Here is a 15,367-nt window from a genome sequence, read left to right as displayed (position 1 = left end):
GGTCGGGGTACCAATTAGATCCAACTGTGAGTCTCATTTGGCTTGGTTGTGTTACAAATCTACAAATGTTTTTTTTCAGGGCTGTATGTTTATGGCCACAATGATCATCACGATTATTTTTTACCAATTTTGAAATCACAGTTGTAAATCAGGATTATTCATTATGTTAGATAAAATGTAACACATTTTATTGCATCTTCTATGTGAGCAAAACTTTCAAGTTGAAAATTAAACTTAAAATAAAATAAAATGATAAATAATAAAATTTACCAAATGAAAAATAAATATGCCATTGACTATTTACAAGAAGGGACACCTATTCCTGTTGAGGAAACGTAAAAGGTGAATGGATAAGGCGTTGTGTGGTGCAGGGTTTCAGTTAAGGTTGTTTGTGTTGGCGTTGGACACGGTCGGTGATTTATTGCACCTGTGTTAGCATAAGCTTTGTCCTTTTTGCTTTCATCATATTTGAGTTTGCTTTTTTCAGGTGATTGAAAAAGTTAGTTGTGTTGCCCTGTGGCGCAGACACAACTCTAAGGCACTACATATAATTTCTATAATTTCTCACCTTCAAGTGCTGTAGCACCTTCTGCTCCCAACATTACATTTTACTCTCACAGTAGTCACTGAACAGCTTGATTTAAGAGGATTTTTCTTTTTTTTTCATGTCTGGCGTTTTTTTTTCTTTTCTCTACCATCTAGTCCTTAATGTTGTCTTGTCCACAGAGGGGGGAGGGGAGATATTTTTAGCTGGAGTCCAGCTTCCTCTGCAGAACTTAATATGGCAAAGGCATCTTGGAGCTCTTCTTTCCCCCAAGCTCTCATCCTACATCCATCCATCTATAACTTTGGTTCTGCAAGACATCTAGCTGGAATCTGTAGCTCTCCAAACAACCAGCACAAGCCACTGTCCCTTATTACAGCAACCCCTACAAACAGGTGGCCAAACCACTCCTCCCACATCACCAGCCATTGGCTGTTTTCCTGGACTAGCCCAAGCCTCTTGATGCATTTGTCCCACAATTTTGGAAGCCTCCTCTCCCCTGTTGCTTTTAGATCCAGTAGAGATCAATGTCTCACTCTCTGACATACCGACTCCCGTCACCAAATAGAAGCCCATCCCCTTTTTCTGTGGGCAGTGGCATCAGGAAAACCACGTGTAGGTCTTTTTAAAAGCACAGTGTCACTCTTGGAGCGGCTCTTCTCTAGCCTTGTGGGGGTCAGGAAGCAAACTGTGTTCCTCACTCTCCCATATTTACACCTGACTAGTGTTAGGAACAACGGTTAACCTTCTTGAGTGTGTTCCTGACCCATCAACAGTCGAGGCTCTGGGAAGAGACCTTCCTGTATCCACCAGCTGACAGCCATGAAGTTGGGGTTGGTGTTTCTGGGGGTCTTCCTCTCTTTAGTGACTCTGTCCTGGGGAGAGAAAGGCCTGGAGATCCCTGAGTATGATGGCAGAGACCGCGTCCACAATCTCAGTGCCAAGAACTACAAGTCCATTATGAAGAAGTATGACGTGATGGTGATCTACTACCATAAGAACGTGGATGGAGACCGGGGTGCAAAGAAGCAGCTGCAGATAGAGGAGCTGGCTCTGGAGGTGGGTCTCCACCAAAGCATGCCTCAGGAAGAATCTGTGGCCTAGGTCAGGACAGAGGAACTAATGTGGAAAAGAGGAAAGGAGGGTGAAAGATGTCATAAGGATAACTTGGCATCAGTTTGTGTTTCTAGCAGAGGTTTTGGCTTCGGTGTTCATTTTTCGACTTGTAGGGTGGTTGAGGTGTTTAGGAAGGTCAGGGTGAAGAAATTTGTTTTCATCTCTTGGAATGCAAAAAACTGTCTTAACTAAATAAGACTCCAATAAATGTGCAAGAACCTTTGTGCATCCATTGTTGAAAAGACACACAATAATGGAGGAGAGAAGTAGTCAGTGGAGAAAAAAACCACGTTAGTGGCTTTGTTTACTCTGTTATTTTGGTTCACTTGTTTCTTCCTGATCAAAGTATAAAATGACATTTTTGATTTGGCTTTCTAGTTTGGATCTTCACAGTTCTTATATTGACAACTTTATTGGTCTGCAGGGAACATTGGAATAAGCAATGGGTTGAGTTAAGTCCAAAAAGGTAACCAAATTTAGCATCAAGGTCTGATGCAGGACAGTTGTACCTTTTAAATACAAGCTTTTCAAATCAGATTCTTTTCAGATGTAATCATGAATGCGTTTGCAGCTCGTCAGAGACACAGGGACTGTCAGTTCACTTCACTTTAGTCTCTCACTGAACCAGTGCAGCTGCTGATTGGGAGCCCGGTTCACTCGAAGCTCTTCAAACTTGAAGACTCTTTCCAGGTGCACCTGGGCCCCGTCGTCAGCCTGCTTGTTCACCAAACTCTGGCTGTCACATCAGCAGTGTCTTCTTACACAGTGTATCTTACACCAGCCTCCATAAGTCACCTCTGTAAATAGCCCAGGACAGCGCTGCATGCTAAGTGAAGAGTCTACAGCGCTACAGAGAGTTCAGTCCCTATAAACTTTAATCTGCTGCTTCCCTGGCAACACACACATACACACACACACTGAGACACACACTCATCATCGTTCCCTCCAGCCAAGTACGGCCACCAAGCCCAAACCATCATTTACACACACAAGCTATTAGATCGGATCAATTTCCTCTTGTTGCTCGCCAACTCGGACTCCCTGGCTTCAGCCGGTCCCTGCTGGACCGTTACTTGGTTTACTGACTTCCTGCCAGCTGCTGCAACAAGCCAATAAGCAGAGGGTACTGGAGGTGCTCAGAGAGGATGCTTAAAATAGCAGGCCATTACCACCTATGAATCAGGAAGTATGAATTATGAAGCAGCCAGGAAATTGAGGCAGTAACTACCTTTGTCAATGTCATTGATGGTTAATACAGAGTTCATTACTTGCTGGTGGTGATACTGAGACAGTGAGTGAGACAGATATGGTACATTTTGCTAATTCATTTTGCTCATTTAAACGTTTAATTATCCTTTTTCCATTTTTGTCAAGAAGAAAATGATTTCATGTACAATTTAAGAAAATGTACATAATGGAAAAGATTGACAATGTTGTTTTCTTTTGATATTCTTTGGAAATTTTTTACTACTTCTTGGTCATATTTTTCCATATTTTATAATACTGAACAAATTTGTGGTATTTCGGCTTACCTTTTCACTAAGTTGGCAAATACTTTATCAGCATTTGGTTAACTATCAGGCTACTTCAAGATTGCTACTAAATCTTTCTAGGCCAGCATTAAGTTCTTTGCTAAAAGTAGGTGTTCTTGCTTCAAGTTTGTCTTATGGCTTTTGGTGAACTTTAGCTAACATTATATAAACCTCTGTCTACAAAGTTTCTACTGTTTTCCATTATTCTCAAAAAGCGCAGTAAAAGTTACCGAAGTTGTGTTTGCTATGGATGTGTAGTTGGACATTTACAATTTAGACTTTGGAAAAGTCCGTTCATTTTTTTATGTATAACAATATTATGCACACTAATATATTTCCTACACCTATCTATTTTTTTTTTCACTTTAACTGCTCCGCGTGTATTTAAAAAAGAGCGCAATAATGTGAGTGTTTCATAGCTTTAAAATAATCTGCAGCCAAATGTTCTGCAGCAAGTGACGTGTGAGTGGGCACAGACCGACTGTAAATCATAACATTTAATTACAAGAGAGCCTCAGTAACTTTAAGAATTCTGCTGCTGATACAACACTCAGCCAATCACGTTGATCCCGATCCCTCACTCTCTTTGACCTCTGACTTTTGTCATGCTGTTAAAAACTGTCACTCATTCATCACCATGCAGCTCAGATTGCAGCGATCTTTTTCTATTTATCAACACGCACACTCCGTCCCACCCTCTCTCTGCACACACTGATTGACAATGTTGCTATGTCACTTTATGGACCCTCCAGATTTTTTAAAAATTCATTCAGTTTATTTGTTTTATATGAACATGATCCTTTATTTCAGTCAAAATGTTATTCATGAGAAATGTTCACAAAACATAGTAACAAAACTAGATGAATCAAAGTCACAAGAAGATAAATATGGCCAAGATATCAAGAGATAGCTAGAACTAAATAACTAATATAAGAGGTAACAATTTAGAATAATAACTTTTAAACAGCTTTGACATATTCAAGTGTATAAACATAGCTTTAAATTAGGCCAGAAATGCGTAGCAACATTTCTTGCAAAGGTTTGCAAAAATGACAGTTATCTCAGTAAATAAGAAAAGCTGGCGAAAGGGAAGACACAGGATTTGATCAAACGTTTTCCCAAAAAATATTTAAATTGCATTTTGACTGTCACTAGAGAAACTGCAATGGAATTCTGTTCCACGTGTGGTATATCAACCTCCCTAAAAATATCTTGAAGATGAATCCTGAGCAGTATTCTCAACATGCTGATGTTAGCATTTACCCTATAAAAGCGCTTTGTCACGTAGCTGCTAAAGTGGCTGTAAACACAAAGTGTCTCATATACTGAAATTCTAGATTTTCAGGATCACAGTAGAAGTTCCTGAATAGAAAAACGAGCCGTGATTTATTGATCTGTGCGTCTCACAGAGAGAGTCTCCTGATGCAGAGAGAAGCATGAGTTAATTCACAAGTGATTTTATTTTTTTATATATATTTTTATTCCAATATTATAAAACATGACAGTAGAAATATATGGAATGAGAACACTTCCAGTCTCATCCACTGAGGTTTAAAGTAACGGTCACACATACACACACCAAGACCATACATTTTTTAATCTAAAGTCTTAGAGAAAGAGAACAGAGATTTTTGCACCAGCCCTTTATTCTCCCCCTGCCTTTGGTATGTTTTAAATGCTAAATGTATTTAATACATAATACGTAATGAACTGAAAGCTGGTCTAGGAATAGACTCAAAAATAACTAAAACAGCTTAAAATGAGCCAATTTTGGTCAATGAAAATTAGATTACTAAATAACACTAATTGAGAAATTGCTAAATGTTATAAATTGTATAAAAGTTCATTAAAATAGTCTTATTATTAAACTTTAGATGATGTTGGTAAAAAATGTAAACATGACGCAATTTGTTCATTGCCTTTTTTCTCTAAAGCAAATACATATAGTTCTGCATTTACACTGGTGTTAGATCACATGATCTCAAATCATCCTGGATTCAAACAGGCTAACAGGTCAAGTCCATATGGGAAATCAATTAAATCAAATTTTGGTTCCTGAGGGTTTATTACTTGTGCTCTAATAATTGAACAAAGGAGACAAAACCATCTGCTGAATCTGCTAGCAATATACAGAGACATACAGAGAGTCTGATCTACCGCAGTAATATATTTAAAAAACCTGCCCCTAAACATGTAATAACTCTCTAAACACAAGCCCTGTTGGCATGTTTTCACAGCTGCCGACAAATCCCAATTAGCTCTTAACACTTTCCTTTGCTTGTTGTCTGATACGTTCAGATACGTTTGTTCTGAACACCTGCAGCATACAACGTGACCAAACAAGCTTGACGAATGGTGGCTGCTCTGTGACACGTTTGTAATGTGGCTGATTACTGTTGAAGTGAGTCACTCACAGATGGCTCCGCAGACACTTCAGCCTGTGCGTTTTCTGAAATCTTTCCCCGTGTTTCACACCTTCTCCTGTGAATAACCATGTTGTGCCTCAAAAAAAAAAAAATTAAAAATTAAAAATGAAATAAACAAGAGTGCACAGTCTCAAAAGCAGTTTTTTAAAAGTAGGCAACTGGACTCACCTCAAGTAAATTGAAGACGTCTTCAATTTACTTGAGGTGAGTCCAGTTGCCTACTTTTAAAAAACTGCTTTTGAAATTGTTATGATGACCTGGATGACTGAGAATATCCACAAGTAAGAGGGCACAGTCCTGTTATGGATTTGTTTTCTCTCATAATCATACTAGTAGTGGACTAGTGTAAGACTGAGTGTGTGCCTGTAGGTTTGCTTCCATTTAAATATTTCCTCACAATAGCATTTACATGAATGTTTCACAGCAAGTACTGCATAGTATGGATGGCGAGATTCACAGATTCATGTTGATGGTCCAATAGAAATATTTGCGATGTGACTGCACTGACTGTGCTAAGTTCAGGGTGCGTTAGATATAATTTATTGATGCACATATTTGTGTATTTCTTCTGGCCTGTCTGCGCCGGTAAATTCCACATATATCAATATATGTTATCAATATAGTTATATCAATTTCAGAGTCAACCTGAATGCACCTTGGGCACAGACGGAAACCCGGGGTACACAACAACTATGGAGGGAAAGGAATAACATTAGCAGTGAAGAGATTTTTATATATTTTAAATATATTTATATATTCTTAACAATACCCAGCCCTATAACTAATTGCTACTACTAGTAGTGTGATAACTCAGAATACATATTCTATGGCTAATTATTGTGAGTTAATGTGAATTCTGGCTAACTAGGTACAATGATTAGATGGATGTATTTGCAGGGTGAGGCTTACAGACCACCACATTAGAAGAAATATGATTGGGTCTCCTCCCCCCGTGGCTCATTATTTGCTGCCAAGTTCTGCACTGACCCCAAGCACAGTTTTCACAACTCACTGTGGCACACTGCCACTGAATCGTGTCACCTGACAAGTGGACGGTGACTGGGCATAAGAGAAGCCAAGGAGTTACACTGATGCTACTCAAGGCTTGGCTACTCTGTGAAGTTTGGTCCGTGGCTGTTAACTGTGGGACAGATAAAGGACAGATGAAGACATGACTCAGTACCGTTTTTCATTTGATTGCTGAAACTTGCCCTTGAAATTAATTGAATAGGGTTTTGTAAAAGTGTTGAAAGTGTTTGGCAAACGTACACATTTATATTTCCTGGAGATCTTGGCTAGAATTTTGTCTAGTTTTGTGTTTTCCTTTTAGGAATAACAGGAAAAATGGTTGAGCTGTTGTTGATTTGCTAAACTGCAAAATCCAAGGAAAAATACTTACGTTAGGCTAACATGGCTTCTGTGAAATCATGAAAATATTAACTTCTAAAAGCTAACATTGGTTACACTGATAGAATCATAAACCAAACACTGGTAACATTAGAATGTAGTTGGTTCTTTAAAGTTCTTTATTTTAGATAGTGGACTGTAGTTCAGCTGTGGTCTAATAAAAGGTGACATAAAAACTTCAGTGAGGTGTGCTCTTTGATTGTAGGCTTGAGAAGTTGTCAAGTGTCAATAAAAATAAGGTTTGGACTTATGTTAGATATAGACTTAATACAGTTAGAAGTGTTTGACAGTAGTAGTGGTTTGTGTTTGAAGCGTTGGAGACGTCTTCAGGACCTGATAGATATCATGAAGTGTCAGGTGTCGTCTTCCATTCACCAGCCATGCCTCTTTCCACACCCTTTTCTATAAGTAACGGATCTCGGGCTTGTGTTCTCCTCCTCAACATGCTTTTCTGACACACCCTTATATAGCTGCTTACAGCTTCAGCTCTTATAAATACCCCAGTGACACTAAGAAGGCCGTGCGCTCTTCTAGCTGGGAATTATGAATCATGACTTACTCTGGCCTTAGGGTTAGTAGAAGACATGAACAAAAAGGAGAATAAATGATCTACAACAGTGTAGAAGAAGAATTCACTTGTTTTTTTATTACACATTGTTTATCTTATTGGTCACAAGAATAAATAACAAGTATCTTTTTTTTGTAAATGTCTTGTTAGAGAAAACATTGTCATTTCGATCCATTAAAGACTCAAATTGCAAAGACTATATTTGGAATCAGTCTTTCTTTAATCCAAGTTGTACAATCGTGGACACAGGGATAAAGATTTGCACGTTACATTTATCAATGGAATACAATTACTTTTTTCTTGTGATTTGGTTTATTGACATTTCTGTGCAAAACCACACAGTTGAGTTCTGCAGCTAATGTTTGACTGTTTGATCTGAAAACACCTTCAAATGTCCTGATCTTTATAGATAAATGGTAAAAGTTGATTACAGTAGGATATAAGAAAAAGTTTAGAAAATTCTAAAAGACTTCTGTTAAACGTACGGATGGCTTGACAACATTTTCATGTCCAATACCAATACTGCAACTTGTAGTATATGCTGATACTGATATCAATCCAATGCCTTCTTTTCTCCTTCAGCATGTTGTGGGCTGCCGTTGCTGAGGTGATAGGGTCCTTGTGTACAGTATGTCGCACAAAGTTAAGTTGAGCATGTGGGCTTAAGTATCGGATCGGACAGGCTATACTTGTGTTGTTCATGTTCGATCTTGAAATTTTGACCAATATCTGACTGATACCTTCCTGAGAATCAGGTCAAGCATCCCTAGTTGATGTACCATGTTAAAGGGGTTCAAGCAGTATCAGGTTATCACAAGTTAAACCACATGCTCGGGAACCTGTTCTCGGAGTTGATAATCCAATCGGTGCGTTTGGAGTATGGTCCTGTTCTGTCTCCAGTGAAGGCTCCTCCCCTTTGTTGTAAATCTGGAGGCTGTGGCTATTGTGCTTTGACCTAAAGCGTTACCTCTTCTTGCAGTTGATCACAAGTGAAGCAGTCACCAGTACCTTTTTAGGTATGTTCAGGTCTCTGTTTCCTGTTTGTGTATGTTCGAAGCCAGCTGCAGAATCTGCTTGTTGTTCCTCTCCCACTCCTGGACTGCAATTTAGATATCAAGGACCAACGGAGACTGACCTGCCATCATTGTCCAGCAGCAGCTTTGGGCTGTTCCAGCTGTGTGTGAGACGGAAAAGTAAAACTGAATGTGAAGTGTTTTTACATTTTGGGGAGTTTGGACTTTTTCATGCATTTTTCGCTTTTTGGTCTTTGTGATGGATGGGTGGTGCTGTTGATGGGAACAACATTGTACAGATCATACAAGCGGACGTAGACTTTGGTTTCAAAGGGAAAGCGAGTAAAGTAGGAGGAAAGTTGTTGTCAACCACCAAAGGGCACCTTCCCTGGATTTCTGCCCACGTATTGATATGGTTTGAACAAGAGTTTAAAGGCCAGAAGTAAAGGGTTTACATTTGTAGGTTTAGTTTTATTAAATCAAGATTTTAAATGTGTAAAACTGTCATAATTGATGGGGAAAAGCCTCTAAAACAGGGATGATGAACCGGGGGCCCCTTGACTGGATTCTAAAATAACAATAAAATAATAATGTTAGACAAAAATTACATTTTTATTTCATTTTATTTCAGTGTCCCCACCACCTCAAAAATAGTTGGTGATCCCTGCTCTAAAGCACAAGTAAATACTACATGTGTCAGCTGATGGTGTCAAATAGGAGTCTTGTTACAGGAAAAATCAGCAAAAGATTGTTTTGCTACTTGAATATAAGATCAACTATCAACAACATTTGTGCAGCTTGTACTGTGCAGTTGCCACCTGGTGGTTGACTGCAACTTTCTGTCCTTTCTCAGTGTTTTCATATTCAACCTCCTGTCACATGATTCTACAAGTTATTAGAGCTGGTGCTTCGAGGTGATTGTGCTGCTGCTGAATATCCCTGCAGTGCTGCTTCTCTGGCTGCTGTGACCTCATATTTCTTCAATATACACAGACACTGACGTATGGCAACGTCTGTTCATTAACACTGTCTGTAAATATGTGTGTGCATGCACAACACACAGGAGCCTCTTGGAGTGGCTCTCTATACCCATTCTTCTTCATGCTCTCTCTCTCTCTCTCTCTTTCCCCCCCGCTCTCTCTCTTGTTGGCTTTGGTTTCACTCCAATATAGAAAGTGCAAGGCAGCGATCCTGTGCTTTTGCTTTTAAGGCCTTGAAAGTGAGATGAAAATGCCCAGGGTTTAACTTGCGCGTAAATGAATCGTTTTCTCTAAGACTAAACAAGCTGAAATTAGCACTTGCATGAAACTAAACACAACTTTCACTTTTCCAACTCTGCCCCCTGCGTCCCCCACCTGTCTTGTCCAGCTTGCGGCTCAAGTCTTGGACGATCTGGATGATGAGGACATTGGATTCGGCCTTGTGGATGAAAAGAAAGACTCTGCTGTTGCTAAGAGGCTGGGTAAGCCTGCTGCTACTGCTCTGATTAGTATGGGACAACAACAATATTCTTTTGGTTGCAAATCTTACTCCTGTTTCAAGGCCAGGAAATTCTATACTTTGACAAGCACCATGTCACACTGACTGAAACAATCAGTGTCATGTCCCCCACCTGGAACATCTGCACAATAATAACTCTGGTCTTTTAATTGCCCCATGTAATGTATAGTAGTTAACTCTGTAACTATAAACAGTAAGCATAGAGGCTTACTGCTATATTTATTCTACTAACTGATTCCCTTTGAAAACAGGGAGGCACTAAGTAGAATGTGTCTTTGCCTAATATTTTACTAGAAATAATCAATAAGAGGTTTTTAACTTTTGGGACATATTTGCCTTGCCATTGATTCAGTTTCATACGCAATAATCAACTTACATTTTTTATATTTATTATTCACGTCGGTGATAAAATAGTGAATTCATAAATAAATAAAAATGAATAAGAATCACTACATTCGGGTAAAGAAATGCCGCCCTCAAGTGTTCACCGGTAAAATCGAATTTTTATTTCGCCAATTAAAAGAAACAACATATATACTGTGTATATATATATACAGTATATATATATATATACTGTATATATATACTGTATATATATACTCTATATATATACAGTATATATATATATATATATATATATATATATATACAGTATATACAGTATATACTGTATCTATATAATAACAGACAGATTTTTAAAAAAGAAACATTTATCCTTGCTTTAAGGCATTTTGTGAGTTTCAAATATTCTTCTCTTAACTTCTCTTTCTTCTCTTAACTCAGTGCTTTTGTCATTTGGTTCTCGTACAACTTAGGTTCTTAGGTCAATTGTACACATCTTTAGACATGACAATTCATTCAATGATTTTTTAGTCAAAGCACCGAAAAAAATATCTTTTGTTTTCTAGACCATTAACAATTATGACCTAAAGTGTATGTTGGTGGAACATGTAAGATGAAGAAAACTGTTTCCTGTCTCCAAGGTCTGGATGAGGTGGAGAGCATTTACATCTTTGTGGACAATGAAATCATCGAGTACGATGGCGAGCTGGCGGCTGACACCCTGGTGGAGTTCATCTACGACGTACGTGATCCGTGACGCCTGATCATGTGACGTCCACAGTGTTGATGGCACAGGCGCTAACCAAGTTTGACTGTTGTCAGGTGATTGAAGAGCCTGTGGAGATCATCGACAATGAGCGTGAGCTAAAGGGCTTTTACAACATGGATGAGGTCATCAAGCTGGTGGGCTACTTCAAGAGTGAAAGATCTTCTCGTAGGTGGAGGCTCAGGAGTATAGTACTATTAACTTGAATGTACTGCATTTGTATATCAACTACACACACATTACTAGACATGCTGGAAGCTATGTCAAGAGTCTGTCTTCACCTGAATTTGTTTGTTAGACTTGGCGCTAATGTTGCACGATGTGAGAGGAGCGGACAACTAAATAAAAGTGCGGTCCTGATATGATTAATTTCCATTAAAAGCATTTTAATGGGAATTAAAAAGCCATTTTATACAGTAACATGCGCAGACCATGACCTCTGCTCTACAGTACAGTATTTGAGTATCTTTGACCATTTGCACACCCAAAAAATGTCCCTTCTGTTGTTTCTAAACCAGTCAATAATTAACACCATCTTCTCGTCCCAGACTTCATTGAGTATGACGATGCTGCAGAAGAGTTTCACCCCTTTGTCAAGTTCTTCGCCACATTTGACCCCAAGGTTTGTATTCTTTGTAATGTATCACTAAACAAATTTTAATAAATCCGTTTTCATGCTGCTCTTCAGGTTGAGTGTTTAATTCCAGATCGCCCGAAAGCTGAAGCTGAAGATTAACGAAGTGGACTTCTATGAGCCCTTCATGGAGGAGCCGGTGCCCATCCCAGGAAAACCCTACATCGAGTCTGAGCTGGTGGAATTCATCGAGCAGCATGACAGGTCAGGTCTTTAACTGAAACTATTCTTTTTGCAGTTATAAACAGTTTTTTATTTTATTTTTTCCCAGTGCCCAGTGCTCTTCATTTTAGCACATTTCTTTTCTCTTTCCTTCATTGTTGTGAGACATAAGAGTTTTTCTTAACAGATTTTAAAGCTAACCTTTAGCTTTTTCACCTTTGTCGGTTTTTCTTTCAATTTGATTGTATTTTTCTAAGTTGTTGGTTTTTTAATATTAACTTTAGGTAACAGTAGATTATTTTGACAACAAAACTTCTTGACTTAAGTAAAAACGGTATAAAGTAGGTCTGAAATGATTATTTGGGCAACTTGGTAGTTTGATTACAAAAATTGTTTGAGGCAAACCCTTTGTCTCGAGGCTTCATTTAATTCATCTGGGTTTTTGTCATCCGATAATTACTGGACTTTGTCCGCTGAAATCTGCTGATGTCCAGTATTTTTTTAACCCTGCAGGTCAAAAACATTGATCTTGTTTCAAAATATTTTTTGAAAGGCTATTTCTGACTAAAATCTGAGCGAAATCATCACCTGCAGATCGTGGGACTTTTCTGTCTGAGTTTCTGTCTGACATGTGTATAGTAGTAGTAGTAGTAATAGTTGCAACTCTAGTATTAAGTAAAATTAAAATCCAATCAATTGCTCATCTTATAATAATAATAAAATATTCGATTGGTTGTTTCAGGCCCACACTGAGAAAGCTGGAGCCTCACAGCATGTATGAGATCTGGGTAAGAATTGGTGAAGAGTGGTCATCTTGGCAGTTAGGTGATGAGACCACAGTTTTGTCCTCATTCTTGTCCCTGTGTTTGTTGACAGGAGGATGACATCAATGGAGAACATATTGTGGCCTTTGCTGAGGAAGATGATCCTGGTATACTCTTGACCTTCAAAAATAACCTCTTATGTAATATTTCCTACTGTTTGAACCTTTTGTCTGAACCTTTGTTTAGACGGTTTTGAGTTCCTTGAAATCCTGAAGGAAGTGGCTCGTGAGAACACCGACAACCCCAACCTCAGCGTCATCTGGATTGACCCTGACGATTTCCCACTGGTACGAACTTAGATGAGAAACATATATAGGTTTTAGCATCTGCTGTATTAGTACATCATCATTTTTCATCAACATGTCAGGATAAATAACATGTTCCTTTTGTTTGTCTTTTTCAGCTGGTTCCCTATTGGGAGAAGACCTTCCGCATCGACCTCTCCTCTCCACAGATCGGTGTTGTGGACGTCGAGGATGTAAGACGTGGTTCATGTTTCCTTTTGTGTCCTACGTTAAATTATTTGGTTCATGGAGTGATGAGTGTGAAGATTGTTGGTTCCACTTGTTTAACACACACTTCATCATGTAAAATGCAACAAAATGGAATTCTAATCAGAGGTCCTAACTGTGCAGCCTCATCAATATCCAAAGCCATGAAGAGCAAGAGTGCATCACTGTGTGATGTAGTTGTTTTACAGAACTGGCACAGTGATGTAGACTCTAAACTTCTGTAGCTTAGCCTTTTCAGGCTAACTTTACTCAAATTTAAATCCAAGATGGCTGCTAAAAAGTTGGTCATAGAGGACAGCTGAGCCCGTGGCCAACACTCTGTTTTGTTTTTATTCATTCTGGTTCATAGGGGTCCACACCTGTTCTCTTTCCTCTGCAGGCGGACAGCGTGTGGCTGGACATGGATGACCATGATGACATGCCCACTGCTGATGAGCTGGAGCAGTGGATTGAGGACGTCCTGTCAGGAAAGATCGACCCAGATGATGATGACGACGATGATGATGACGACGATGATGACGACGACGATGATGATGACGACGACGATGACGATGACGACGATGATGACGACGAAGATGATGACGACGACGATGATGATGATGATGACGATGATGACGACGATGATGATGATGATGATGACGATGACGATGATGACGACGACGACGATGATGAGGACGACGACGATGACGATGACGACGATGATGACGACGACGATGATGATGATGACGACGATGATGATGGTGACGACGCTGATGATGATGATGATGATGATGATGACGACGATGATGATGGTGACGACGCTGATGATGATGATGATGATGATGATGAATAAATGTCTTTACATTTGTATTCTACATGAATAGAATGTAGCCTCCTTGGCTAAAACTAGAAATAGTTCTATCTTTTGTAACATCCTGTTGCAAACATATTGTCTGTTTGCTTGTTTGTACATTTCCTGAGGGACAAACACTGTGGCCCTGGAGGGAAATCTTTTTTTTTTCTTTTTTTTTTTTACCGTGGGTCGGTGATGCAGGTTCGTTTGGAAGTAGAAGAGAAACACCTCTGAAGTTCATAACGCATATGGACACAGAGGCAAATGCAGGCCAACTTCCCTGACTTTTTATAAGGTACTGGACAACACGTTCTCTGTCTTTTACTGTAATCTTGTTTTAATTACATGTTTTCTACTTGGCAGAGAGGAGAAACAAACACTTCCTTGTACAATTTGTAAGAAAAAAAGATAATAAACTCAGTATAACCGGACTTTGTTAGCTTGTTTTTTTTTTTAACACAAATCAAACTCTGTTTGTTTCTGTTCATATTTAAATAAACAGAGAATATTGTGTTGTCTCACAATTTAAAAGTTAATAATCCAAGTGTCTATGAATGAAACCATACATTGAATAATATAGAGATGAAGGGCTGTGTCCTGAGCCGCCACCACTGTCTGACTCTTGTCGTCATGATGTACCAGACATCTGAACTGCAGGTATGATAGTGAGTCACACGCACACACACATGCTATACAAATGTGAATTCATTCTGTGTGGAACCAAACAACATGATGTTGATAACTTCTATGAGTTTCAGGGGGAAAAGACGGTGTCTGTCCAGCAGGGAGTCAAAGTTATGGTCACATCAGTACTATGGCTCCCTCAGAGGCCAGGTTGTACCTGGAAGGCTGTACAAATGTCACTACTCCATAATGACTTGACTAACAACTGTATTGTCTGTATTGTTTTGATAATTATTCCAAATTTATACTTTGCTAGGAAGTTAAGATACGATATTTACATTTATAACAAAAAAAACTCAAATTGAACTTTTTTAGAACATATAAATATTTTCTGAAAGTTTTAAGAATATAGAGCTGACCCTAGACACAGTTAATCTAATTGTTTTTTATGTTGGACTTCACAGATTAATCCAAATAATTCCTCCCTTCTGATTTTTTTTATGACAGAAGGAACACACACTAACATTATACACACATAAATAAATATGATTGAGTCCTAATTTTC

At 38.8% G+C, this 15,367-nt stretch overlaps 1 protein-coding gene across 2 annotated transcripts; it reads left to right on the top strand.

Annotated features, from left to right (window-relative positions):
* Positions 1-259: 259 nt before the first annotated feature.
* casq1b (calsequestrin 1b) lies at positions 260-14,609 on the top strand. Of its 2 annotated transcripts, XM_025058927.1 has the most exons (12): positions 263-1,603; positions 9,975-10,068; positions 11,090-11,190; positions 11,271-11,382; positions 11,763-11,836; positions 11,922-12,052; positions 12,753-12,798; positions 12,887-12,941; positions 13,021-13,121; positions 13,238-13,312; positions 13,726-14,086; positions 14,153-14,609. In XM_025058927.1, exons 1-12 carry the CDS (start codon positions 1,367-1,369, stop codon positions 14,176-14,178), a joined length of 1,413 nt encoding a protein of 470 aa, XP_024914695.1. In that variant the 5' UTR covers positions 263-1,366; the 3' UTR covers positions 14,179-14,609. The 2 variants fall into 2 exon arrangements, with proteins under 2 accessions (XP_008316683.1, XP_024914695.1); XM_008318461.2 differs by having other exon boundaries at positions 260-1,603; positions 13,726-14,609.
* Positions 14,610-15,367: the final 758 nt, after the last annotated feature.

This window comes from Cynoglossus semilaevis, chromosome 1 (assembly GCF_000523025.1).
Source record: "Cynoglossus semilaevis isolate Cse_v1.0 chromosome 1, Cse_v1.0, whole genome shotgun sequence".
Lineage (NCBI taxonomy): Eukaryota > Metazoa > Chordata > Actinopteri > Pleuronectiformes > Cynoglossidae > Cynoglossus > Cynoglossus semilaevis.
Note: the sequence above shows the minus strand (reverse complement) of the source record. Positions and strands in the feature narration are given on the sequence as shown.